Source organism: Syngnathus typhle, linkage group LG21, assembly GCF_033458585.1.
Source record: "Syngnathus typhle isolate RoL2023-S1 ecotype Sweden linkage group LG21, RoL_Styp_1.0, whole genome shotgun sequence".
Taxonomy (NCBI): domain Eukaryota; kingdom Metazoa; phylum Chordata; class Actinopteri; order Syngnathiformes; family Syngnathidae; genus Syngnathus; species Syngnathus typhle.
Genome location: NC_083758.1, coordinates 6,611,833 through 6,639,433, shown reverse-complemented (window position 1 = coordinate 6,639,433; position 27,601 = coordinate 6,611,833). Strand labels below are relative to the sequence as shown.

The 27,601-nt window shown below is 47.7% G+C and overlaps 2 protein-coding genes and 1 non-coding gene across 5 annotated transcripts in view; 1 reads left to right on the top strand and 2 right to left on the bottom strand.

Annotated features, from left to right (window-relative positions):
* Nucleotides 1-27,601, bottom strand: part of LOC133145494 (synapsin-3-like) — an 87,345-nt gene that overhangs the window by 17,040 nt on the left and 42,704 nt on the right. The window contains exons 1-5 of one of the 2 annotated variants that reach the window (XM_061269053.1): nucleotides 9,984-10,172; nucleotides 9,862-9,912; nucleotides 5,450-5,919; nucleotides 3,180-3,237; nucleotides 861-952 (exon numbers count right to left, since the gene is read on the bottom strand). In XM_061269053.1, coding sequence (XP_061125037.1) covers nucleotides 861-952; nucleotides 3,180-3,237; nucleotides 5,450-5,859 — 560 coding nt within the window. In that variant the 5' untranslated portion in view covers nucleotides 5,860-5,919; nucleotides 9,862-9,912; nucleotides 9,984-10,172. Of the gene's footprint in view, nucleotides 1-860; nucleotides 953-3,179; nucleotides 3,238-5,449; nucleotides 5,920-9,861; nucleotides 9,913-9,983; nucleotides 10,173-27,601 lie in introns of those variants that run through there. The other variant, XM_061269052.1, reaches the window with a different exon arrangement.
* Nucleotides 2,040-2,111, bottom strand: trnaq-cug (transfer RNA glutamine (anticodon CUG)). The gene has a single exon. It is a non-coding gene; the product is annotated as a tRNA-Gln (tRNA).
* etv6 (ETS variant transcription factor 6) lies at nucleotides 12,114-27,546 on the top strand. 2 transcript variants are annotated; one of them, XM_061269054.1, is made up of 8 exons: nucleotides 12,114-12,491; nucleotides 14,110-14,275; nucleotides 23,582-23,746; nucleotides 24,876-25,010; nucleotides 25,957-26,541; nucleotides 26,631-26,773; nucleotides 26,840-26,940; nucleotides 27,005-27,546. In XM_061269054.1, exons 1-8 carry the CDS (start codon nucleotides 12,462-12,464, stop codon nucleotides 27,105-27,107), a joined length of 1,428 nt encoding a protein of 475 aa, XP_061125038.1. In that variant the 5' UTR covers nucleotides 12,114-12,461; the 3' UTR covers nucleotides 27,108-27,546. The 2 variants fall into 2 exon arrangements, with proteins under 2 accessions (XP_061125038.1, XP_061125039.1); XM_061269055.1 differs by having other exon boundaries at nucleotides 12,116-12,491; nucleotides 14,113-14,275.

Sequence of the window (27,601 nt, the reverse complement as noted above, 5' to 3'; positions counted from 1 at the left end):
TGTTTGTCGGGAAAATCGGTGCTATGACTTTGCTCTATCCGTTGACGGCATTCCTCGCGCTTTGCTATCAGAAGGCGACTTTGACAAGAGCAACCATCAAGGCCGTTCGGGGGGAATTTTTCCGTCTTGCTTTTGGTCTGGAAACTTTCATTTGGAGGACATTTGTTTGCCGTCAACCTGCCAGGCCGCTGGGCGCGATGGGGAGACAAGGGCAGAGTCGTAAAAGCGCAACTGTTTGACAATGAGGGCCATCGCTGGCGAACGAGGCGGCGGCCGCGCCATCTGCATCCAATTTGGCTTCTCTATCATCACAGCGATAACGTTCGAAACGACGCGACAGGCGCGCGCTCCAAAACCTCAATGTCAATTTGGATGAGCGCTCGCGATTATTCTCCCTTTATTCTACGCACGTTCGATCGGTTCCTCGACTCGGGGTGAAGTTGAGGCCAAAGCCCGACACGGCCAAACATTCTCAAGGGAGGCTTGTTGTGAAAAGAGATGACAGGCACGCGGCCGACTCATTAAATCAAAATCGAAAGTCGAGATGCATTAAGAGATGACTCTCCGGCGACTCACGATAATGATAAACAACAAAATGAATTGCGTCGACGGAAAAGCCATAAAGTGTCACATGAAGCTTTAGAGGGGAGGACGGATGAAGTCATCTTTGCCACCCTGGATCAGCTGATCGGCACTCTCTTTCAACATGACAGTCTATTTAAATACGCGGTTTCGCGTGTCGGAACGCCGCCGCTACTGTCGGAGCTGCGAGCCAGCCGAACGTCGTTTGCAGCGAGATTATTCTGACAGCCTAACAGTGAAAGGGAGGTGGTGGGGGGGGGGGATTGAGTTTTCCTTACCTGACCATTTTGGTGCCCGCCTTGTTGACCTGCATGTCCACCATACATCCTGAAGTGACGTAGGAGGCCAGGTTGATCTCTGAGAACTCCGCCTGGGAAAGAAAAACAAAGATTTTTTTTTTTTGTTAAATTAATAACAAGGTTATGAGACGAAGCACTATAATCAGACATTTGAATTAATCAAACCAGACAGAGTTTGTGCTTGACTTCATTTAGCATATTGTTCTGGGGGGGGGGGGGGGGGGGGAGCATGTGACGAGAGGCAAATGAGGTTATTCTCCGTCTGCGAGCTCCCGGACTCCAGAGAAAAACTTTCGACTGGCTTCGTTATGAGAACTTCAAACGAGACAATCACGGCGACATCATCGGAGACCACACGGCACCAAACATTTGAAATTTGAAATGTGCTGTGTTTGAATGGAGATGAGCAGCTCAATATTTGATGCCACATTTAATACACATTAGCCGAATTACCAGAATTTAATCGATTTTATTTTCTATTAACTACAAATAATGTTCATCTATTTACGTCACTGACGTATAATGACAGGCAAGACAATTCAACGCTCTTCCACTAGGTGGCAGATGTTTCTATTCATACAACTCTGGGCAATATTTCGCATTCAGCCAGCTTTGCCGGGCTTTCATTAACAACAGCGACGACAAAAAATTTAAAAAAAGCAAATATCCTCAGCGCTCTTTCGTGACGGCATGAGGATGTGAGTCATCGCCGAAAGAAATGTGCCAATGACATTAAAGTGAAAGAGAAATAACACCCACTCCGCCGAGGAAGAGCAAGGTGGGACAACTCGTCGCATTCAATTTGCTTCAAGGACGTGATGCACTCCCGCCCGCCTCAGAAAAGGACCATACGTGCGTGTGCGTGATCTGCGTATTTACATGGGGCCATCAAAGAGTGGGCAAAACATTGGCAAGGCCAGAAAGCTAGGATGGGAGGCTTTTCACAGCGCCATGGCAACGCATTCAAACACGCGTTGGCCCTGGGAAAGGAAAACAGGAAGTGATACGCAAGACAACAGCCTCCAGTTGTTAATTCTTCTCCACTGTTGACCTGCATTGCGAATGAACTTTTAGGGCCTAATTGTCAAGCGGAAACGACTCGTTCCTATCACAAGAACTTTTGAGCAAATTGAAACACTTGAAATGTAAAAAAAATCAAGGTTCCACCGAGATTTGAACTCGGATCGCTGGATTCAGAGTCCAGAGTGCTAACCATTACACCATGGAACCGTGCATGCAATTCCTTGCATGACGGAACAGATAGAGAGCTATGACAACTATGCTAAGCTGGTCGCTACCAGTTGTTCACTCATGTTGCCAAAGGGGGCGCTAGAGTTCGACATAGCCAAGTGGAAGGCTGTTAAGGTCACAAAGGTCATGTTTTTAAGGTGTAACCTTTGTTTTGTTTTCCTCTTGTTTTTGTTGCCCCTTGATATCGTCACCTTAATTAGAATATATTTCATTTTATGTATATTATATTTCATTCTCAAACATCAGCTCATGCCGCCGTCAATTGCAAATTCCTACTTTATACATACAGAACACATGCAAGCATATTTGAAGTAAAATATGAGTTAAAAAAAAAAAAAACGGCCCTTAAATGTACAAATACAAACTGTCATTTCACACATGCACCAAAAGAGAAAACCTGACCACAACAGTAGAGAGTTGAGCAAAAAGCCTGTAAAAGTCCAACTCTATGTGGTCCCTTTTTACTTTTGCCCATAAAAGCTCAACACTCTGTTTCAAAGAGCGCCGCAGTCTCAACAATGGCTTGCAGATGTAACCAAACGCTCATTGGAGGTAAATTAGATGCTAGCTAGCCTCTGTAAATATGCCGCGTCTAGACGCATCCTGCGTGCGCAGGTACGAGTGATACCGGCTTCCTGCCGGAAGCAAGGCTGACTTTGGCAGATGAAACCAAAATTGATCAAATAGAAAGTAATGACGTCACTAAAGCCAGTGGAAAAAGAATGAGATGATTTCTGTCTCGCTTTCTCTTTTAATCCAATGTACAACTCGCCGTTTGTGGTCATGCTAATTGCGTGGATGCTAATTGTCGTCTACGGAATCTCCTATCATATATTAGCATTAGCAAACTCATCTTGTCTCAACTACACTCGCTTTATTTTATGTTTCGTTTCAGACTAAACTTGGACTGAGAGCGGCGATAAACATCTCGAAATCTATTTACAAATTGGAGCAACCCAGCTGCCGCTCGTGAAGTGAGTCGACGTCGCAATAAAAGGCCACGTCGTCAATGGCGCAAGATAACGTGTCCTGTTTTTTTTGACATACCTGTTCCACGCGGATCTCATATTCGCCATTCAGCTTCTTCCCTCGAAAGTATTTGGCCCTGCAAAGAAACGTTCAGATTAGCAAAACGGCGCTTGCTTTTTTTTTGCGTCGAGGTCATAACAAACCTGGAGTAGCTTTTTGTTTATTTGACAGGCCAAGATGTTTAAACAGACCTTTCCAAATACCTTGCTCGCTCATATTTTCCACGAGTACAGAACAGGACAGAGCTTCCAGTTTTCTCAACGCACGCGGAACCGAGTTGGGAATTTCCAACGTGCATTTCTCAGCACGTTTCGAATCATTTCGCATTGAGAGCCATGTGTCCCAGTCCTCAGTGTTGAACTTTGACCCCGGGCAGCCGGGGGGACTTCCGACAATCTGTCGAAAGGGTTTCAGGCTACATGGCGGAGGCCTTGGGTCACTAGGACGAGCTGTTTGGGATTTGCCTCTCGACCCGTTTGCGCTAAAGCACCGTTTCCCTTTACAACATTCTCCCTAATCCAAACACGTGTCCTTTAAGGTACATTCATTATCCTTCATTACGGTCGCCGAGGGGGGATCTCCTCCATAAGATCTGCCAGCTGTTGCGACTTAAATGTTTGGGGTCTCGTTTGCTGTAATTTTGGAAGCTGTGAATCTTCCGACAGAGCTGACCTACATACTACACTGGCGGTGCCCCCCCGTCACCCCGCCGCAGAGACCCATTGGCTGCAAACGCTCGGAATGCGTTTGGAGACATTGCGAAATGCGTCGTCACTCGCCGCGACGCCGCTAATTTACGAGGCGCTGCTTTTTTCCCTCGTGCTCGCGTGTAAACGTCGGAGGCCCGGAATTTCCTTCTCTCTTTGCCCACGCCCGTTATGTAAACTTCTCCGCAGTTTATTTGCACCAAGAGAAAACCTGGTGGTGGCGGCGATGCTTTTTGAGACTTTTTGCTTGGGCGCTGTGTACTGCTTTTGTGCGCCAGTCATTGCTGGAGGCCAAGCCTTTCAGGATGGAGCCGGGTTTCCCCAGAGATGCCTGCCTCTCGGCTGGAATGCCCAGGAGGGAAATTCAGGGCTGAGGCAGAGAGCGATGGCTTCTACCACATGCCTTCCAAGTCAACATACACTTCAAATCTCCAAAGCAGATTTTACAATGTGCCAACATCACCGCACGGATGCGTTGCCAAAGCAGCAGGCATATATTTGCCCTTTCTTTTTTGAACAACTTTCCTCAGAGGATGGCACGAACTTTAGCAATCACCTGAGACTTGCCTACAAGACATTTATCGCTTTTTTTTGGAAACAGAATCTACTTCAGAGTACTGTAATGTACAAAGTACTAGTATTTCCAGTAAAGTTGCTGCACTACACCGCCATCTGCCGGCCAAAGATTGTCACTACAACACACGCCGCAATCGTTTTAGATGAACAACAGCGCGACCGAGTGGTCATTTACAGAAATCACCTCAGCTCCCATCCGCCCATTGTCGCTCACATTCACACCAACGGGCGATTCAGTCTTCAACGGACCAAAACCGAATCGTTTCAGAAATGGCGAGATGTGAAGAAGACCGCGTAGCCCCCCCCCCCCCCCCCCCCCCGGGGATATCAAAGACGATGGGCGAAATCGGCGAGTGATCCCGCAAGGCTCATCGTATGGTGGGCCGGATTCATTTTGTGATCGCTTTCAAACCTGCGCTTCATCCCCGCAGAGCCTTTAGCGACGCTGCGTAATGATCCCTGCCGATGATTAATTCAGAAGGGGCTGGAAATAGCCGCCAACACATCAGCAGAGTTTGAGGCGCCCCGTCGATGGATGGCAGGCTACAAAAGAACAAGTCGCGAAACAACAAGAGCGTTTTATCGATCGGCTCAGACTTGCGTGATGAACCAACTGCCGTGCAGCTTTCTCCTTTTTTACGAAAGCCTATTCGTTATACTTCTGTCCGATTTGGAACCGTTGCCATGGTTTTCGAAATTGGCTGTCAACACCAAAGTGTCACCTCCCGGCATTTTTTCGCTCGATATGAAACGGCGACACGACGACGCATTTAGAGACCAGCAAGAGCGAGGAGGGGAATCACGATTAGGAGGAAAAGCCCCGCTTGGCCCATTTTTTCAGTCTTAGTGCACCAAATGGCGTAAGGACACCTCCTCATCTAATCGTCAGGCTCCATTTAATAGCTTATTAAAAGTCAAAGGTGGCAGTGCGTGGGCCCCGCATAGCAACTACTGCTAATTATTATTTTTTTTTATATTTTGAGTTTCTGATTGAATTCTACTCACCAGTCAGTGTGTGGATCATCGACAACAAGCAGGATCTTGGGTTTGCGGACGACCGGCTTAGGAGGCTGACTGCTTCCCGTCGGGGCAACCTCAGTAGTCGCGGCAGCGGCGGCCGCCGTCTTGGCGTGTGCGGCGGCCGCCGCATTCTGCGCCAACTGGGCGCTCTTCACCACGCTGGAGAAGGAGCTGAGGAAGCTGCCCGTACCGGCGGCCGGGCCGGGTGTCGAGCCCTGAGCCGGGGCCGGGGCCGGGCTCGGGATGCTCGGAGGCTGCCGGCGCTCCGTGGCTGGAGATGCCGGGGAGGAGGTGGAGGATCCAGGCGGGGTGGGCCTCTGCAGATCCATCATGTAGCCGTTGGGCAGGTTGGCCACGAAGCTGCTGTCTGACAGGCGCCGGCGAAGGTAGTTCATGGTGACTTGGGCTGGTGGGGCGGTCAGGCCAAACGAGGAGTTCTGAGTGAAAAAGAAATCCTGCAAAAATAAGATCAAACATTATTAATCATGCCCAAGTAATTGGGTACACCTTCACAATCCAATTATAGCGCTCAACCTGTTTAATTTATTTATAACAAATACATGACAGGCAGAGCAATAATATGCTCGTCCGCTAGATGGCAGAAGAGACATAAGAAATCACCTGTTGCGATTTATGCAACGTAAATTAGGTTACATACATACTGAGCAGGGAAATTCTTTGTGGTGCCCCATATGTGGGATAAAAGTTCCAAATCACTAATTAGAAAGATTACATCACTGCAAGATGTGAAGTCGGGAGTGCAGATTCACAGCTGTTTTTTTTTTTTTTTTTTGTGTTTGTGGAGAAAACAGAAGCCCCCAGAGGGGAGGGAGCCTTTGTTATATAACATGCGGAAGCCCGACGTGGCGGCGAGAAGGAAGACAAGCCCCGAAAAGATGATTAAGGGAAGCGCTTGTGTTCGCTTTACTGAGACCACGTTACATTTGGCGAACTGGACAATGTATGGCCATCTTTTTTTTGTAGCAACGTACACAAGGTGCAAAAAAAAAAAAAGTAAAATCGGATTATCATTCTATTTGGGATTACAGCTTCCTTCCTTCCAATGCGGCGGTAATAACAGCCTTTGTTCACTAATGACACGGAAGTGTCGAACCCCTGCTGGTGACAAGTGCGGGTACGCCTGGTTCCGTTTTTAGGAATCTCATAATTACAACGGATACGTCGCGAGATTGCATAATCGGAAGGGTCGAGCTGTGTGAGTTTTTCAAAGTGTGACGCCGATGACCACGAGATAAGGTAACACGCTTAGAGGAGTCAGCGTGGCTCCCAATTGACAGCGGGAGAAGCCGAACTTGGCTTTTATTATTCATGACAGTCGGAGTTGAGGGTTCAGGAGTGTAAGCAGCGGGCGCGTGCGAGGTGGCGGCGGGAGAGCAAAAAAGAAAAAGCCCAGAGTTGACGGGGAGCGCCTGACCCACTTTAGGCACTTTTGCTCGTTCCACAAACAAGCAGCGGCGCCCGCCCACTCCAAAACAGATGTGAAGCGACTCCGACAACCCTCTAAGATTTTCTTTTTTTTATTCATCCGTGTAGGCGGGATGAAACGCGACGCTGGCTTAGCAGGACCTCCGAGTTGTTCTGACAAACCTGTTTGATGATCAATATGTCAGCCGTTGTGTTACTTCACATCGAGTAACGTGAACGCAGTCAAGCTAAAGCTGCTTTGGAGGATCAACATCAACTTCCAGAAGCTCGACGCTCGACGCTAACACCCTGACGCGACACCTTTGTCATCTTTTTTTTTTTTTTACCCGAGATGTGTTGTGCGAAAGTCTGCTGCTAATTTTAAATCACGACAAACCTCACCAAGCGACTGTTATCTCCACGCGTGAAAACACGTCTGTGATTTTCCCGCCCGCAACTTCTGAGGGGGGGGGGGGCGGGGAAGTCTCACTTTTCCGAGATATTCTCGGACTCAGTTTGCTTCCGGAGGTTTGGGGAACTCGCGCCTGAGCTGAGAACTCTGACAAATGCGGCGACGGAACACTCGAGGCGCCGTCACACCGGCGAGCTGGTGAGGCGCGGCCGAGTCATCCGCCTCGGTGACCCCGTCGTGCTTCCCGCCGCCGTCGCCGCATTAGGATGAAGCAATTCTGCTAAACGACAAGTTTCGGTTAATTCAAAGGACAAGACAATACGCACGGATCCAAAGCTCCATTTCAAGCTCACGACGTGTGCGCATTTAACCAGGACAAGCAAAAAAAAAAAAAAAAAAAAAGGTCAGGGTCCTAATTATTATCACAAAGAAAAAGCAATGTCGTCCATGTCCAGAGGAGGCGGACTAAGTAGTGAGACGATTGTTTATGGCGGTAAGGCTCGGATCTTCCCCGCGATTAGCTGATCAATAATTCAAGCCGTTTAGTAGTCGACTGCGCCGGGTCGTTATCGTCAATATTCGGGGGCTCTGTGCTTTCACCTGATATGATTGGCGGCCGGTGACGCCCTCGGAGCGGTCATTTTTTTGTTTTGCTGCATCATGTAAAAAAAGACGATGCGGGCAGAGTAGACCCTCGTCCGATTGGGCGAATTTTGAAAGCGGTTGGATGGATTTAAGATGAAAATAAAATGTGCTATTATATCAAGTATATGACTTAATAGGTGCTCTTTTCATTAAGCAGCGAGCTATTTGCGCTACTTCGGCACGGGGAACTTTGTCCAGCTGAGCTGCTAAAAACTCATGTGGGGGCAGCCATTTTGTTAATTAGTCCCGGCTTGGCCAGAGATGCGTACGCGACTGTAACGGGGATTTAATTTCACACTTGATGAGCGGGCAAGCACTGCAGACACCTAACTGCCCAACTTCCCCTCACGACCCAGGCTAAACTTAGCTCCTTCCCGACATACAAAGATGCACAACCAGTCTTTGTGGAGATGTATCACTTCAATATAATTCTGAGGACAGAAACTGCAAATAGGTGAGTTATCTGACGGAAGCGTCACACAATTTGATGTACTTATTTGTTTTTAGTGTATATTAGAATGCAAAGAAACACATTTGAAAAAGTCTCAACGTCTTGGTGCTTCTTGAAAAATACAATTTCTGTCACGTTTTGAGTTTTGACAAATGCGAAATGAGCATGAAACAGAAAACTTGACTGTCTAATTTGTATATTACATACAACAATTGAGCAATTTTGTCCTATTTCAACCTTAATACGGTTATAATATGACTTTAATTTGTTGGCAGTGCAGGTGGCCATCACACACTAATTAATAGCAAGCAGGCTCCCGCCCCGAGCATGACACCAGCACCGAGCGGTGTCTGGGCTAAAGGCTGCAGACGAGGATTAGGGGGAATCCCTGCGGAAACCTGCTGTCCATCACCCCAGCCTGCCTCCCCCCCCCCCCAAAAACGAGCTGGACGCAAGCCCGTGCAACCCCCTTCGGAACGGAAAGGTGTCTTTTATAGCTCCATTGTGTAAAATGGAGCAGCTTGCGGCAGGAGTCCCCATCAATAATAATAATCATTAAAAGAAAATTACCTGAGCGGTTGACAGTGATGAAAGACACCCTTGCTTCTGCTTCTTCTTTTTTTTTTTTTTCCCAGAGATGCGCTTCTGCCTCTTTGCTATCCTCCTAGTTAATTCCAAGCAACCCAGCCAAGACCCCCACCTTCTCTCTCTCTCTCTCTCTCTCTCTATCGCTCTCGCCTCCCTCGCAATGCACGCCGGGAAACAGAAGAGGGGTGCGTTCATTACCGCAGTAGCTCCGCAACGCTGATTGGACAGGCAGCAAATTAGGGGCGGGCTATCTGATGTTTGTACACAGCGCGTGATTGATAACTAATAAGATGGATAGATAGCTATTAAAAAAAAATAATAATAATAATAGATAGATAGATAGATAGATAGATAGATAGATAGATAGATAGATAGATAGATAGATAGATAGATAGATAGATAGATAGATAGATAGATAGATAGATAGATAGATAGATAGATAGATAGATAGATAGATAGATAGATAGATAGATAGATATAAAAATATTTAAACACGTTTAATCACGTCATTAATAATTTACTGTGCCTTGTGCAAAAGTGATACAATGAATGAAATGATGAAAACAAAACAACGAGAATGATCGTTATAGTCACGGCAACAGTGACATCTAGTGGCCAAGATGATAATGAAGCAGATGGACTGAAAAAGGAAGGGAAACTGCGTTGAGTAGCCAGACAATGGACTGTAAGAGTAATTTTACTTTAGAATTTAAACCGAATAATTACTTACAAATGAATTAAAAGTATTGAGTAACGGGTGATTTCTTTCTTTTTTTTAAGTAACCAAATACACAAAGAAAATATACAAATGATTGTGGAAATTCAGTTACTGCCCAACAATACCAACAAATTCTACCAAGGGAGATCCGGCCTTACCTCAAATTGTGTTGCTGTCGTAGGTTGCCAAGCCCATCACGGCAGAGGAAACTGTAAGAGAGCACATTGGACATTAGATTAGGTACACCTGCATTGTCTCTGTGGCATCCAAACGTACACACTTGAAGATGCAGAATCCTAGCAGACATCTCTGCGGGAGCGTCGCTTCCCACCGGCCGCTGCGGGCGTGCATCAGACAGGAAGTGGCTGCTTAGGCTGGGTAATGTCACTGCTTATTTCCTATCGCTGGGTGGGCCGCCGCTGCATCCCGCAGGCGACGTTTCCCACTGACAAAACAAAGCAATGGCGGTGACAGGCCAGTCAATTTGATTTTCTCCGAGTAAACTAGTTTGAGGGCCTAATGAAACACCCACACTTATATGCATTGGCTATATCACAATTGTTTGGGCTCTGGCTTGCAATCCGCACTGCAACTCTCCGGCAGTTATTTTTAAGAAAGTGTGGGCAGCGGACTCCACGGCACCCCAAAGTACTGCAATCTTTTCTTTTCTTGATGTACCAAGAGATTTAAAGGGGGCAACAAGGACTGCCGGAGAGTCGGAAAATGCTTTTCATTTATGGGAAGGGGGGGGGGCATTTTGTATGGGTCAAATTCAAGGCCCTGGAACAGACAACCACATGGTCAGGTGGTCACGGCAACCAAAACACGTGCTCATGAGTTCAGGCCAGGTTGAGTGGAGCATGTGTGTATTTCAATGGATTATATAAATCAAGTGCATCATAATTACCTCTTGAGCCTGCATGAGCACACGCGAACAGGGGCGAGGGGGGGCTACGGGGCTCGTGACGTGCCTGCAAAATGTCAGAGACAGTCAAAGTGGCCATTTTTAGAGCAAAGCAGCCGTGTTGCCTGTGCTTGCAGAGGCATGTTGTCAGCATGCATTGCTTCACTCAAATGCTTCTGTTACACTGCTTTCTATCTCAGGTTATCTGTTCAGATAATTTTTCTTTTTGAAGTAGTTTATTCTGGGACTCTTTTAAACTTTGGAGGTAGAGCTATCAGGTGGCCCAATGTCCAGATAGACTGGAATAATCCCCCTCAAAAAAATAAACAGAATAAAATAAACAAAATTGTATCCCACACTGCGTTAAAGAAAATATCGTGAATTGGATTTTCCAGGATTACTTCCTTAATACGTTACTTGTGTTGCTTGTCTCCTGATTCTGATATCAGCCACAAGGGGGCAGCACAGTATTGCGAGATTATTTCTTTAAAACAATACGGAGGGGAACGTTGTTTTTATTTATTTATTTCAATTGAGAACACTTTCTCATTTACAATGGCGACCTGTTGATCGTTATCACTTATTTGTATTTTCCAACAATTGTTTTCTTTCCCGACATTTTTTCCTTCCTTCTCTCAGAGTTCCTTTTCCTTCTTCCATCTTGACCTGCTTCCTTCCCACCAACCTACCTACCTTCGACCTGACCCACTTTTTATTTTGCACGCTGCTTTCCTTGTCAAAAACGTTCTGCTCTCTCTTCCTTTTGCAACTGACCAATACTGTTTGGGAATCCACTTTCTTTACTCTTTGAACTCTTTGAATCTTCGTCTTTGTTCACAAACTTGCAAGAACAACCCAAGATACATTCAACTCAGCCACTACAACATACTTCACTGGACCAATAACTGCACAATGAACCCTCACACTTTCATATATTCACCACATACATATTTATTTTAAGTACTTATCCTCGTTTATTTACTAACATAAAGAAAATCGCTTTGGCGCCATCTGGCGGCAACCAGGAAAGCGCTTTGCCACCATCTTGCGCTATCTATGTGCAATGATGAACCTTTTTGCGTGTATAACGACTAGTATTGGTTTATCCCACATTCTGTGAATGCATTTCAGATCCAAACAGCCAAGATGTTGTTTGTGGAAAAATCCTAACAAGTTGCAGCAACCCTTGTGCAACACCTCCGGCTAAACCGCAGCGCACTAAACGGAGCATTTGTGAGGACAGAGAAGGAAACATAATCAAGGCAAAGAATGAAAGACTTATTCCCGACATTTGCACAGTATGAGATTGGAAAATAAATCGGTGCAATTGACCATCGCTTATTCCTATGTAATAGCAAGTTTATTGTGCATTTATTGCAGTGCAACTCTTTTTGAGTGATATAAAGATGAAAACGAAATGAGACTAGGCGCTTGTTGTTTCCCTTTAAAAGGGGGGCAGGCTCAGTGCTGGGAATCGACGTCATTTCGCCGTTTTACACACGTCCGGATCAATGAGAGCGAGAGAGCGAGCGAGAAAGAGAGAGAGCGTGCATGGGTACCGTGCGCGCGCGCGTCTTTCGCTCTTCCAGGAAGGGATTATTTATGTGCGCGCCGCCGACACGTGAAAAGGAAACACACGGACAAGACAAAAGAAGTTTGTCGTCTTTCCGCGCTGAGCAATGGAGCGTTGCGGCAGATAAGAAGCAGCGGCGGCAGCAGCGGCGGCGGCGCAGCAGCAGCAGCAACGCCGGGGCTTGCGTGACGACAACTTGTCCACGCCACCCGCGACACAGAGGAAAAAGGAACACTTTTGAAGAGAGTCATAAGTGGAAGAGGAGAAGTTAACGGGAGATCATGTCGGAATCCCCCACGGCTGCACCCAAGGTAAGGACGCGTGGAGGGGCGGGGGCGGGGGGGGTCTTCCGTTGTGGTGTGATCGCTTTGAATGGTTTGTTTTGGTTTGGGCCGCGCTCATCTGTTGCGCCCCACGCGTGGACCGCGCGTTCAAGTCGTGACTGGCACCGACAAGCCGAGATGTGCACGCGATCTGTTGCTCATTGGAATAACCCCCGAAAAAAAGAAAGGGGGGCGGGGGGGGGGGGGTTAGTTGCCAAGCGGCTTTTAGTTATTGCTTAACAATTACAGCGCGATAAGGAATCGTTGGCGCAGCGACAACAAGCGCGGCCAATTTTCTTTACTATCCAATTCGAATTAAAAGGATTCGATGAAGAAGATCCAGCCAAAACAACTGCACGACGTGAACTGCAGCTCATATTTTATTCTCGTTATATAATATTGTTTAATTAAGGGTCACGGGTCCTGATTGAGAGATATGACAAGATTTTTATGACTAAAAATGTATCTACCCGTATTAATTTGAGGTCCATTAATAAGCCGTTTATCGCCGAGTGTCCTTCAGTTTTCAATCCTTTTCAAGAATCCACAATGGAAGCTCTCAAAAACGGTTCCAAAACAATGCAAATAGAAGAAACCAGGCCTTTTCCAGCCACTCCGTGAAATGGCGCTAACCGAAACAATCGTAAAGGCTGCCTTTTCTCTTTGTGAGTAACGACGAGTCATTAGCCAGTATGATGTCATTGTGAGGAGTCATGGTCTGACAGCCCACAGCCCGGTTCTGTCACTTTGACGCCCTTTCTATCACAAGCTCGATGACTCCCCCCCCCCCCCCCCCCAAAGGTCGGTTTGGATGTCTTGCGAAAGATCTGCATGAAAGAGGAAATGGAAGACTGTAAGATTGGTTCTTGGCTTCCACAGGAAATTCCTGGTACATTCAGTTGGTGCGTACACACACACACACACACACACATGCACACAAAAGTGACTGGGTGCCGGCAGCAGGAGAAGGGAAGAAGCAAGAAGTGAGTTTCATTTCCTCAAAAAAAAAACGTTGCCTTCTTGTTCCTCTCTCAGTCAGAAACGGAAGCACACGCTGGACAAGTTGGCATTTTTAAACCAACGCAGTGCAACAAACACAAATACGCACGTATTCCGGACGCCCCATCTTCGACGGTGGTCTCGGGTGGTTTTTCCACATGGGAAAATATCTGGGAGAAGAAGCGCTGAGAACTTGTAAACACTGGCTCCCAGCGTCCGGTTGATATGTTTGGAAGAATACACCGATACTACACTCCGATACCTCATTACCAGCCTGACATATGATTGAAATGATGCTAATCGCAAAAAAGCAGTATCGGCTCTCGGTATCGGCGACGACTACTTGTACTCAGTGTGAAAAAAAGCATACCGCATTTCAGCTGCTCAAAGCTCTGTTGATTTTATTTCTTTGTTTACGTTTTTCCTATTGGACTGACCCAGCCACATTTTTCCACTCGTTTGTTTATTGCGTCAACGCACGTGTGGCATAACAAGCTTGTGTATCAGTCGTGAGGCCTGTGTGTGGTTGTGCTGTCTGGGGTTCAGGGCCAATGGCGAGTTTGGCACATTTAGTGAGCCCGGCTTTTGTGTCTCTGTCTATTCATAGCAGGAGAGGCGCTCTTTCAGTCCTTCCGCGAACCCGCTGCCAAACTCCACTTCCTCCCCCGTCCACGCTCCCGCCCCCCTCCATGCGCCTGGCCCCGTCCATGCGCCCGCCGCCAGGCCAGCCAGCCGAATGGACGACAGGCCTGCCAGGCTGCCTGCACACCTGCGTGAGTCTCACACACACACACACACACGTCCTCCTCGAAACGTCACCGAGTCAGAACTGATGGAGCTCCTTCACCAGTCTACATGACCACAAAGAGCTGAGCAAGTACAGTAGGCTCCAACTTCAAAAATGACCATGAACAATTTTCAGAAGAAAATCATCAGTGGGAGAACACCCGCTTGTTAAATACACTTTATATTTTTCTTGTATCAGCATATTCATTGCCCCGTAGCTATAGACGATATTATAAACAAATGCAAACACTTAACTATGCTAATTGGCTAAAGCTAGCACAAACAACCTGGTGGCGATCAAAGAGCAGTTTGTGTCCCTCGGGCGATTATTTTTTAAAAACACACGTATTGTACTGTATGATTTTTTTATTTTTTGACTGGTAATTACTCGTATTTTTTTTTTAACCAATAGGAAAGCAGGTGGGGTTGGCGGGCTGCCAAGAGATAGTCGGCCTAACCTTCAACGTGTAACTGCGATGTCCAAAACATTCGTCAATATTTAACTTTTTTTTTTTTTTTTGTTAACTTTAGCGAGTTGAGGACGTTTGCCAAGCTGTCGGATGACATTAGCAGGGAACTCTTTTGTTTGAGAAAAAGGGGAAGAAGGGCTTTTGCTTCTGTTTCCGGCGGCGGGTCACTTCCGCGTGCTTTGCTGGAAGTTTGCCGCGGTGGCATTTGAAACGCGGTTCCTCGGGCCGACCCGGCAGGAAACGAGCGGCTCTCTCGTCTAGCCCGACACCTCCGCTCGTCCTTCCTATGCAAACAAGTGCGCGGCGGGAAATGAGGCGTGTGCAAAGAGTGAAGGAAGAGAGAAGAGGAGGGAGGGAAGGAGGGAGGGGGTTGAGAAAAAAAAAAAAAAGAATGAGGGAGGAAATTGCAGTGTGGGCAGAAATCCGCCTTCTCCATTTCCTGGGGAGGAAGTGGATTAGATGTGTGTGTGTGTGTGTGGGGGGGGGGGGGGGTAGTCACAGCCTGTTCCTCATCCTATTAACCCTTGAGGGCAATGCAAACTCCTCAATTAAAAGACGACGCTGAGACGAAATCACATTGTCTTTCGCCACATTGCGTTGTTGCGCAAACCGAGTCAAAGTAAATTTTCGATATTATCGTCTTCTATTCTTGAGCATAATGAGCCCAGCCCTAATTACAATACAAATACAAAACATCAAATCCACCATGACTTTAATAAATACTACCAAATGTAGCATGAACATAAAAAAAAAAAAATCCAGCCGGATTCTAGAGATGTCCATGGCAACAAGACTGCCTGTTGCCTTGGCGTGTCTACGTGTACTCCATACACGCGTGTTTGAGCGGGTGGGCGAGTGAATGTTTGTGTAAAGCATGTGTAGGTGGAAGCGTCGGGGAACAACATTGCAGTACACTCAATTTGCGCCACCAACTGCCCCTTATTATTTTTTTTGTGTTGGATATGCTCGATAGGTGTGTGTGTGTCTGTGCATGTGTGTGTGTGTGTGTTTGAAGGGAAATTTCCTGCCCCTGGAAGCAGCTCTTGTCCTCAGGAATTTCCTGAGTGGGCAGACAGTGCTTCCTGAATAAATGTTGTTGTGTGTGTGTGTGTGTGTGTGTGTGTGTGTGTGTGTGTGTGTCTGTGCGTGTGTTTTAAGTCGCTTGGTCTTCTCTGAAAGGGAAACTGTTCTCACATGCCAGAGAGCGAGCTGAATGCAGCCCCCTTCTCTCTTCCTGTTCGCGACACACTCCGCATGATGTTTTCAAAAAGGAGGGGGCGGGGTCGGTGAGGGAGGGGGGGGACAGGTTCGGCGTTAGCATATGATGAATTTAGTATATGCAAATATAACAGACTTTTTAACTAAAAAAAAAAAAAAAGCACAATCTGTGCTTCGCTTCAAAAAGTCGACTTTATACTTTCGACACAGCCTGCGCTGGTAAAACTGCTCGATTAAAAATCGGGTCAAACAACTTGGTTCAATTTGACGAAGCTTTTTTTTCTTTTTTGTAGGGGACATAGTTCGCAAAAAGAAAGTTGGAAAGAGGCCTGCAAGAGCCAACTTGCTCTTGTTTCCTGACAACAAACAAATCGGGAACAGGTCGTGCTACTTCCTGGCCGTAAACGCCGCGTGTGATTGATGATGCGTTTTAGAGATGCACCGATCCGATATCTGGATCGGATATCGGTCCCGATATCAACAAAATAGATGGATCGGGTATCGGAAAATACAGCCGATCTGTGAGCCGATACTTTCCTTAATCTATTGGGACGCGGGCTACGTCATACGCTAGCAGCACGTGTGCCGCATGCCACGAGAGTTTTCTAAACAAACGCAAACATGGAGCGAACGTTCGCTTCTCTTCCCCGGGTTGCTAAGCGGACGTCAAACCCTGCGCGTTCGCTTCTCTTCGGGTTGCTAATGGGACGTCAAAGGCTGCGCGTTCGCTTCTCTCCCGAATGGGGGGGGGGGGGGGGGGGGGGATTTGCTGCGGGCCAATAAAAACTGGACCGTTAGTTTGGACACCCCTAATTTAGAGCAAAGAACTGTGTAGTCTGCCTGATGCCATTGCCTTTGGTCTTTTCTGTTCCACATGTAGAGTTATGTAGCTTCTTAAATAAAATCGGAATTATTATTTCAGTGAGTTCAATTATTAAATTGAACTCACTGAAATACAACGACCTAGTCGACTTTAAAACCATCCAACTCATGTACAAAATAAAAAATAATCAATTACCAAACAGTATCCAGAGGTTGTTTGAGTGGAGGGAAAGTACCCATTATTTAAGAGGAACACGTATGTTTAAAAGAGATTTGGTGAGAACAAACTTAAAGTTACATTGTATAACAGTTAGAGGTGTGGAACTATGGAACACCAGCAGTGACGAATTAAAGAACTGTAGTACCTTACCTAAGTTTAAAAAAATGTACAAGGACAAAATATTGACGGGATACCGTAACATGCTGTGAAGTTGTTTAAGTTGCTTTGTATTTTAATGAGAAAATATATGGTATATATATGTATGTATATGTGTATATATGTGTATATATATGTGTGTGTAGTGGGTGTGTGTTCCATCAGCGCACAGGGCGTGTGATGCGTCAGTGCAGTAGTGTTGGAGTAGTAGTGCCTGTAGTTTGTGCATGCTGCATGCTGCCTCTGCTTGCCACTTTTCTGCTTTCAGCTACCGCCACCGGCTAGCCCTCTGTTTCCGGGGGTGAAAAGAGGAGCCGAGTGCGTAAGTCTCCTCAGCCGGTACACAGCCTCTCCATTGCCAAGACTTGCACACGCCTCCTCGTGGCCACACACGGTAACTGGCACCTTGCGGTCCCAGGCTAAGTTGTGCAGGATCTCGGAGCAGCAGTGGGCCCCAGAGATGTGGCATGTAGGCCCACCGGTGTGTGGACACGCCCTACTGCCCATCAACCACTGTCCCGGCTGTGGGTAAACAGCTCCAGCTATGGGTAAATAGTGAAGACCTCAACGGTGGACCAGGCGGAGGATGATGGCTGACCTGAGGGGTGGCGTCACAACGGCTGGGAAGGCGGATGAAGGCTGCAGCAGAAAAGGGTCACCAGTCGTCTTGGTCTCCTTGCCACTGGACTCTGACCCCGATCTGTCAAGGACAGTGTGGTGACTGTCTGTGCACCAGTCTCCCCACTTTAAACAAAGTCACGCACAGGCGTCTTTTTCAGGGAATCCACCTTACATCCCGGATTAAAGTCCTGTGGCGACCAGTAAGTGGCAACGGGGGCAGGATTGTGAAGTCTGGAAGCCCCTAGTCACAAGCTGGCACATCAGGCGGTGGATGTTAGATGATCGTTGGGCTCCTGGACCGAGGCAGATAGAGCTCTTCGGTAGCTGCATCCACGACTGAGCAGCCCTTTTTAGGATCCACTCTGCTCACCCCTGATGGGGAAGGGGCTAGAAAAGGTGCCCTAAACATAGCCTGCCTCAAACCTCCCGACTGGATTACCGCGTTCAGAGGGATCACCAATATGCGGTCGAAACCACAAAAACATGAATTTTGGAGCATGGAATGTGCGCACACTAATGGACAGTGTAACCAGTGATAGGCCGGAGAGGAGAACCGCCATCATTGCCAGGGAACTGAGAAGATGCCGGATTGACATAGCTGCTCTTTCAGAAACCCGGCGGGCAGAGGAAGGTCATCTGAAGGAGGAAAAGGGTGGATACACTTTCTTTTGGAAAGGAAAGGCCACAGATGAGCCTAGGATCCATGGGGTTGGTTTTGCCATCAAGAACCAACTGATCAGTCAGCTCTCTGAACTCCCTGTGGGAATCAGTGAGCGCCTGATGACCCTCCGTCTGGTGCTGGTCAACAACCAGACGGCAACAGTTCTTAGTGCTTATGCACCTACCCTTGCTTCCGATGAGGACAAAAAAGAGGCCTTCTATGCCTGTCTGGATGATGTATTGTCAAAAATCCCCAAAGAGGACAAGATTATTATACTGGGAGATTTCAATGCCAGAGTGGGCCGGGACCACCACCTCTGGAAGGGCACCATTGGAAAGGAAGGCATTGGAAACATCAACTCCAACGGGGTTTTGCTTCTTAGCAAATGTGCTCAATATGACCTTACCATCACAAATACCATCTTTCGCCAGAAGAACAAACTCAAGGGTTCATGGAGACACCCTCGCTCTAAACAATGGCATCTTATTGACTATGTCATTGTCAGAGCCAGGGATCAGCGCGACGTGACCATCACAAAAGCCATGATGGATTCAGAGGCCTGCTGGACAGATCACCGCCTGATACGATCCACGATGTCCATCAGACTCAAGAGGAAGAGGAGACTCCAAAAGAAGCTGAGCCGGCAGAGACTAAACCTCGAGGCCCTGAACAACACTGCCACCCTGCAGCTGTTTCAGGCCTCTCTTGGAGAAAGCCTCATTCAGGAATACCCTGAGGACATCGAAAAACACTGGAGCCTGCTCAAGTCTTCCATCCTCGACACCTGCCGTGCCACTCTCGGGTACAAGGCCAGAAAGCATCAGGACTGGTTTGATGAGAACGACACAGAGATAGAACAGCTCATCTCCAAGAAAAGGGAAACCTTTCGTGTCTGGCAAAATGACATCACCTGCACAGCAAAGAGACAGGCCCACTCCAAAGCCAAGGCTGACGTCCAGAGCCGGGTGAGACAGATTAAAAACTCCTGGTGGACAGAAAGGGCACTGGAAATCCAGAGTTTGGCAGACTCTGGTGACACCAGAGGCTTTTTCAGCGCTACTAAGGCTGTCTACGGCCCAAGCCATCGCGGCCAAAACCCCCTACGCTCTAAAGACGGGCAGGAGCTGTTGAAGGACAATGAGTCCATAAACAACCGGTGGAGAGAGCACTTTCAGGAACTCCTCAACCGTGACAGCACAACTCAGTCAGATTTCCTCAGTCACATCCCTCAGAGTCCCATCAGGGAAGACATGGGTGAACCTCCCACTTTAGTAGAGGTCCAAGATGCCATCAGGAGCCTGAAGAACAACAAGGCCTCTGGGCCAGATGGGATCCCAGCTGAGGTCCTAAAGGAAGGTGGACTAGAGCTCCAGCGCCACCTCCATTCCCTCTTTCTGAAGGTCTGGGAAAAAGAAGTACTCCCCTCGGAGCACAGGGATGCTCTGATAGTGACCATTTTCAAGAAAGGGGACAAAGCGGATTGCGGAAACTATAGGGGCATCTCGCTCCTTTCAACAGTTGGCAAAGTACTTGCTCGTGTTCTTGCCAATCGCCTACTGCCACTGTCTGAGGAAATTCTCCCAGAATCGCAGTGCGGTTTTCGCCCATCTAGAGGCACTGCAGACATGATTTTTACAGCACGCCAACTCCAGGAGAAATGCCGTGAGCATAAACAGCCTTTGTTCATGGCTTTCATAGACCTTACAAAAGCCTTTGACACGGTGGATCGCCAGGCCCTATGGAGCATCCTCCTGAGGTATGGTTGCCCGGACAAATACGTCAGAATACTGCGTTTATTACATGACGGAATGACAGCCACAGTGCTCAATAACAGCTCCTTGACTGAGCCTTTCACTGTAGAGACAGGGGTCAAACAGGGATGCATTATTGCACCCACCCTGTTCTCTGTCTTCATTGCCGCCATACTCCACCTCATCAACAAAGAACTACCACACGGAATCCCAATATGGTACAGGACTGATGGCAGGCTCTTCAACCTTAACAGGTTCAAAGCCAAAACCAAGATCAGAACCACCACGGTCGTGGAGCTCCAGTATGCAGACGATAATGTCATAGCAGCACACTCTGCAGAAGACCTCCAGGGCATCCTGAACTCCTTTGCTAAGGCATACAGAGCCCTGGGTCTGACCGTGAACATCAAGAAGACCCAGGTGCTACATCAACCCCCACCCAACCAGCCATCTACTCCGCCCATCATAAATGTGGACAACACTGCACTTGATTATGTTCACCATTTCCCCTACCTCGGCTGTTTTCTCTCCTCCAAAGCGGACATTGACTCCGAGGTCAACCATCGCCTGAGCTGTGCCAGTGGAGCGTATGCCAGACTCCGGAAAAGAGTCTTCGAAGACCGAGACCTCCGGGTTGACACCAAGCTCCTGGTTTACAAAGCTGTGGTTCTCCCCACCTTACTTTACGGGGCAGAGTCATGGACAACCTACAGCAGGCACCTAAGAGCTCTTGAACAACACCACCAGAGAACCTTGAGGAAAATACTCCGGATCAAATGGGAGGACAGACGCACAAACATCAGCGTTCTGGAGGAAGCCAGGATACCGAGCATCACCACCTTAATAATGCAGCACCAACTCCGATGGACAGGACATCTCATCCGCATGGCTGACACCCGCCTCCCCAAACAGATGTTATACTCCCAGCTGGAGAGAGGTCCGCGAGCCCCGGGCGGGCAAAAGAAACGTTTTAAGGACAACCTCAAGACCAATCTCAAGAAATTCCAAATAACATCTCGGGACTGGGAGCGCATCGCCTTGAACAGGAACTGCTGGAGGGCAGCGGTGCAAGAAGGTGCAGCACATCACGAAAAGGAACTCCGCCGTGTCGCAGAAACCAAACGACAACTCCGAAAGGAAAGACAAAAACTGGCTCCAGCACGACCACAACCCACCGCCACTTTCCCCTGCCCACACTGCACAAAAATATGTGGATCCCGGATCGGCCTCTACGCCCACCTGCGGACCCACAAGTAGACGACCCTGAAAAGAAGACCGTCATACTCGTTCCGAGTGACTGCCGATGATGATGATGATATATGTATGTGTATATATATATATATATATGTATGTGTGTATGTATGTATATATATATATATATATATATATATATGTATATATATATATGTATTTTTTTTTTCTTTCTTTAATATATTGACTATGGACAAATTCTTGACAGAATTAAATAGAAACATGTAGTTACATGGGGTAGAGTCAGATAAGCTTAGGCTTCCTTCTACTCCCTTTTTGAACAAATATGATTTTACGATAAAGGAAAATTATGATGCAATATCTTTTTTCTTTTATATTCTATTGTATTATGGAGTTATCATTTTTCTGTATTTTTATTTTTTTCTTGTATTTCTTTAATGTTCGAAATAAACGTTTAAAAAAAAATAAAAATCAACCATAATATCGGATCGGTATCGGGTATCGACCGATACGCAAAGCCACGGCATCGGTATCGGTATCGGAACTGAAAAAGTCGGATCGGTGCATCTCTAATGCGTTTTATGTCTGTTTGGACTGGACTCGGTCCAGTTCTGCTGGATGGGGACAAGCGCATGCCTGCCGACCCAATTTAAGTTGTGCACACCATACGGGGGTGGGGCAAAAGTGCCGGAGGGGGAAATGACTCGATGACTTGCTCGCGTGGCCGCAAGGCTCTGAGTCAGGGTGTCAAAGGGTCATGGCTGGATACCTCCTCCATCTTGGTTTATTTAAAAAAAAAAAAAAAAAAAGACTGTAGCTGAGATAGCGACGCCTACTTCTGCTTTGAAAGGCAAACATTTACCAAAGACGAGAGTTTGGAGCAAAGTCCTGGGCTTGTCCACTTTGTTTGTTTTTATATATTCACCAGTCATGATGGCCAAGGGTGTGTACATTTACGCAACGCTCCACTACCTCAACACGATGCTAGACGTCTTCGCCTCAAATGTTATATTTTTTTATATGATACGATTAATATTCAAAACGGTTCTTCACAACGGGAGCCCCTCCCGCGTCGCCGGCGCTAAATGGGTTAGCTCCCAAAATAGCTCGGTTGCCCCCATTCTGAACTTGGGGCCTCGTATCGCCTTCTTTTTCTCGCCGTTGTACATCTTTTCAACGAGTCTCCCCGTCTTTATTTGTCTTTCCTCAGTCAACGGCCGTCTTTTCCCACATCGACTTCATGAGCCTTCCGCTGCGGCTCTTTAACCTTCCCGCTGGAAGCTTCCTGTGCCGAAACGAAGCTCGAGCTGGATTACTTCCTGCCCGAGCGTGTCGTGGGACAGCTTTTTTTTTTTTTTTTTTAAACCACTCCCCCCTTTTTCCTCTCCCCGTACTTCCTCCTTTGGGCTCGGTGCAGATGGCTGAGAGCGGCTTTTTTGGCAGAGCGAAAGGCGCCGCTCGCTCTTTGGGCCCCGGGGGTGAGCGTGCGGCTGACCCCTTGACCCCGCCGCCCAAACATGCTTCAGCGAGCGAAAGGAAAATTCTTTGAATGCTTGAAATTTCAACATTCAACAGAACAACTTAAGACGAGAAAACAAATGTGCAACGCCAATCGTTGAATTACACAGAAAGCAAAAAAAAATAAGAAAGGATTGCACTGCCTGGAATAAATGGAGGTGGGGGGGAAAAAAAAAGTCTCTAACACTTTCCCTCCGTTTGTCCTTGTGGGTTTTTTATTCGCACACTAATAAACCGGCGGCTTTGAGAAGAAGATCAGAAGTGATCAAATGAAAGTCTGGCTCTGGTTTTTCATATTGGCCTTTTTTTTCCCACATATGACTTTTGGACCGATCTTCTCGGAATCTTTTATTGGAACCTCCTCGCAGTGTCTTAGCGACTTTTTCTTTACCGCCGCTGTTTGTTCCCGTAATCGCGCCTTCCTTTTATCTCCACTTCCTCAATATCCTCTTTACTGCCTCGGCCTCCTTCCTTCCTCTCCACCGCTCCCCCCCTCCTCCTACTCACCCCCTCCCTTTCCCCTCCATCCGGCCTTTCCGCCTTCCTTCCTTCCTTCCGTTTGCCCTTCCCCGCTGTTGCGTTTTGTTTTCTCTCATCAGCGTCGCAGCTCCTTTTTTCTAACTTGTCTCCCCCTCCCGCCGCAGGTTTGCAGCCGGTCTTCTGGAGCAGAGAAGACGTGGCCCAGTGGCTGCGATGGGCCGAGAAGGAGTTTGCGCTGCGACCAATCACCAGCGGCTCCTTCCAGATGAACGGCAAAGCCTTGTTGCTGCTCACCAAGGAGGACTTCCGCTACCGCTCGCCTCACTCCGGTACACCCCTCCCTCTCTCCAGAAGTTAATTCAAATACAATACGCTACTATGAATAAACTGTGACGATTACTTCGGGGAACAAACTAAGGTCAGAAACCAGGGCAGTGGAAATAATGCCTGACAAAAAAAAAAAAAAAAAAGAGCTTTTACAGCTTTAACGAACGATCAACAAATCAATAAAGTCATCCAGCGCTAATGGCGCAAGGCTGCAAAACGGGCGTTGGAGGAAGTAGGGGACGGTTAATCAGGAAGTACGAACCTCAACTGTTGCCCCGGCAACCACCGGCAGCAGGCCGGGTTGAAGCAAAATGCAATTCTTTTTTCCTTTCTCGATGCAGACATTTCATTTCAATATGGAACAGGAACTGAGTAATAAAATGACTTTTTGACATTTCCTTCTTTTGGGTTGGTTACTATTCTCCCTTTATTTTATCTGACAGGCAATAGGTGAATTTATTCTATATTTCTTTCATTTCCTGTTTCCCTTAGCTTCACGTCATGAACTATTTCCCTCAACTAAAATATGTTGTTCATCACTCACTGCCAAATTTGACTAAGTCTTTTTATTCTTATTTGTTTTGTGCTGCATTTCCATATGGAATACGTTTAGAAGCCATTCAAATCATCTTAAATCAAGAAACAGCAATTTTCCAGGCGCTGAGAAAGTGAACTGAAATTTGGGCATGGGTGTCCACCATCACTTCCTTGTTATGCTAAAAGCCTTTTTTTTTTCCTTTTCTCGGCGCTGTCAAACATTATCTCGGTGTTTCTTTTTTTTTTTATGTGAAGTTATTTGTTAAACCTGTTTTGATCCCATTTGACCGCCTTGGAAAGTCAACACCAAGGCTGTTAATCATTTCGTGAAGTTCCTGTTTGGGCTTTGTCCCCCGACTGTATGGCCACTTGGAGGGGAATGACGGACGTGGACAGGGCCGCGTCTCATTTCGAAATTCGCATTCCCTCTTCCCCAAACTGAACGCGGGAGTGACCCTTCCAATATTACGCAAGCGTCATGCTGCCTGGAAATCACACTAAAGTCGTCGGTTTTTTTTAGAAATCCGTAATCGTGACTTCCCGTTTTCTCAAAGTCCGGCAAGTCATTTTTTTTTTTCCCCCCTTTCCCCGCAGGTGACGTCTTATACGAGCTGCTGCAGCACACCCTGAAGCAGAGGAAGCCCCACGTGTTCTACCCCTCTGGCTATTTCCCGGGGAACTCCTTCCACCTGCTCCCCGAGAACTCGGCGCAGCACCTGAAGCTCGAAGGTCGGTGACCCCGCCGCGTCGGTCCGCATTCTTGCGGTCGAACATGACCGGAATCGAAACCGTCACCGCTAATTAGCACTAATAACTGATGCCGTTTTCTGGCACCGACGCCACGTGAATGCCGAACAAACGCACGAGAGTTACCGCAAAAGCTGACTTAGCGGTGGTGAAACCGGTTTCACGAGGAAATGCTGCCGTATTTAAAAAGAGTCGCCATAAAATCGGGCCGCAGTTTGGACACGTGATTTGCCGTCGGTCGGAAAATACCTGGCGGCTGGCTCGTTTGGGGATTCATTGGAATCATGGCGTGCTCAAAGGCTACAAATGTAACCTTGGCGCCACAGAGGGCTTTAAATGTAGCAAAAAAAACTATGGGACAACAGTGACACCTAGTGGGCAGAAGCAAACACGCGCTCAAAAAGCCTTTACATTTTGGACAGTCATATTTTGCGTGTAAAAAAATGTTTCCCCCTCTAAATTATTCAGATTAATTCAATTTAATTAAGAGTTGAACAATAACTAATTAATGTGGCCAGCCTTTATTATTTCTTCCTTCAGCTGTGTTTATTTTAGCCTAAAGCTAAAACTGCTATCAAGTACATCGGATCTCCTTGAGTGTAATACAAATAAATCATTTATTCACGATTGTTTATCCTTACTCTTAACCCCAAAAGTGAATCCCGCATTCTCATTGACGGAAGACCGGGATGACGTTGCTAACAAAACAAAACCAGCACCCAGCGCATTGTGGCCGAGCCAGTTTTTGTGTTTTCCTTTTTGGCGCCGCGTAAGCCAGGTGAAAACAAAAACAAGTTCCCGCGCACGAATCTGTCGCGCCGCCAAGTTAGCCTCAGCCTAATGAATTATGTTGAGCGGTTAGCCTGCATTGTTTTGACAACAACGTTGTGAGCCGGGTGACAAATTGCCCCACTGTCGCCTGCCACAGAAACGGTACGCCGGGCGCCGTGCGCGACGGAGCCCGTCCCCCAGCACCCGCCCACCATCGAGCTGCGGCACCGCTCCCGCTCGCCCCACCACCCGCCGCCGCCCCGACAGTCCCCCCCCGCGCCAAACCACCAACAGGCCGAGGACCACATGCAGGCCTTCTCCCAGCTGCCCGACAGCAACCACCACTTGCCCGAGGACACGTACCCCCTGCCCGTTTCCCCCGGCGCCCCCAACGGCCGCTGCGCGACCCCCAAGGAGGCGCCGTGCCTGGGCAGCCCGGGAGGCCAGGAGGTGGGCCCGCCTCGAGTCATCCAGCTCATGCCCAGCACCATCATGAACCCTCTGTTCCCGAACACGAGCAGGAGCGGCGGGACCGCCTTGGACTTCAGGCACAGCCGCGGCGGCGGGCATATGGAGAACGGCCGCGAAGCTAAAGTTGAGCGGACTCATCCCATAACGCCGGCTCACCAGCCCGTACCGCAGCAGCACCTTCTCCAGTATCGGGACGATGGACTATACAGGAACTTCCTCATGCCCGTGTCTCCGCCGGAGGACCAACAAATGCCCATCGGGCGGATAGCAGGTAAAGTGCTTTTCGCCGAGAAGCAAATCCGTATCACGCAAGCTTCCATAAGTCAAACTTCTAAAATTACATTTGCTTTGCCCTGGCAGACTGCAGGCTACTGTGGGACTACGTCTACCAGCTGCTGTCAGACAGCCGCTACGAGAACTACATCCGCTGGGAGGACCCGGAGAACAAAGTCTTTCGCATCATGGACCCCAACGGCCTGGCTAGGCTGTGGGGCAACCACAAGGTAAAAATGAGGGGCTGCATTTTAGAAATCCTACGATTAACACCTGGCATTTCTCTGGGCCTACAGAACAGGACCAACATGACATATGAGAAGATGTCACGAGCACTGAGACACTACTACAAACTCAACATTATCAGGAAAGAGCCCGGCCAAAGACTTTTGTTCAGGTAAAGACCGCTTCCCGAAACCGCTCCGTTCCCGCTCATAATCGACGGCTTTGGTGTCGGCCAGGTTCATGAAGACCCCGGACGAGATCGTCAACGGGCAGACGGACCGCCTGGAGCACTTGGAGTCCGACTCGTACGAACAAATTTACATCAAGGAGGAGTGCTGAGGAACTCTGGGAAAGCAACTTTTACTACTGCAAAAGCCGCCGATGCCTTTTTACAAGCAGCTTGAACAATCGTCGGGCATTCCCTACTGGCAGCCCTCCAATCGAGAGATATCAAATATTTCCACAAATGCCTTTGGATAATTTACTGTAGTTTGCCTCATGGACAGCGCTGACTATATTTTTTTGTGAACTGCAAGCAAGCCAATCACTTTTTGTGCTTTTTTTTTTTTTTTTAATTCTAATTTTATCTGGCATCATACTGTGGCATTGTGTGTGCGTGCGTGCGCGTGTGTGAATAAAAACATGGATTTTAAAAAGTGGAGTGGTGCAATTTATAATCTCTCCACTTGAGGGCACTGTTGTACAATTTAAAGCGAGGCTTCTTTTCAAGAGAAAATAAAATGGTAAATGCAGCACGCAGTGGCTGGAAAATAGCAAATGATTGATGTTGAAATTTGTGTAATTTACATTTTCCCAAGGTTTTTCAAATTTAA

What these genes read in the sequence shown, in the direction of transcription:
- etv6 (XM_061269054.1), top strand. Translation starts at nt 12,462, where the DNA reads ATGTCGGAATCCCCCACGGCTGCACCCAAG. An exon ending in CCCCCACGGCTGCACCCAAG is followed by an intron (nt 12,492 to 14,109) that starts GTAAGGACGCGT and finishes GTCTATTCATAG; the next exon opens with CAGGAGAGGCGCTCTTTCAG. An exon ending in CAGGCTGCCTGCACACCTGC is followed by an intron (nt 14,276 to 23,581) that starts GTGAGTCTCACA and finishes CTCCCGCCGCAG; the next exon opens with GTTTGCAGCCGGTCTTCTGG.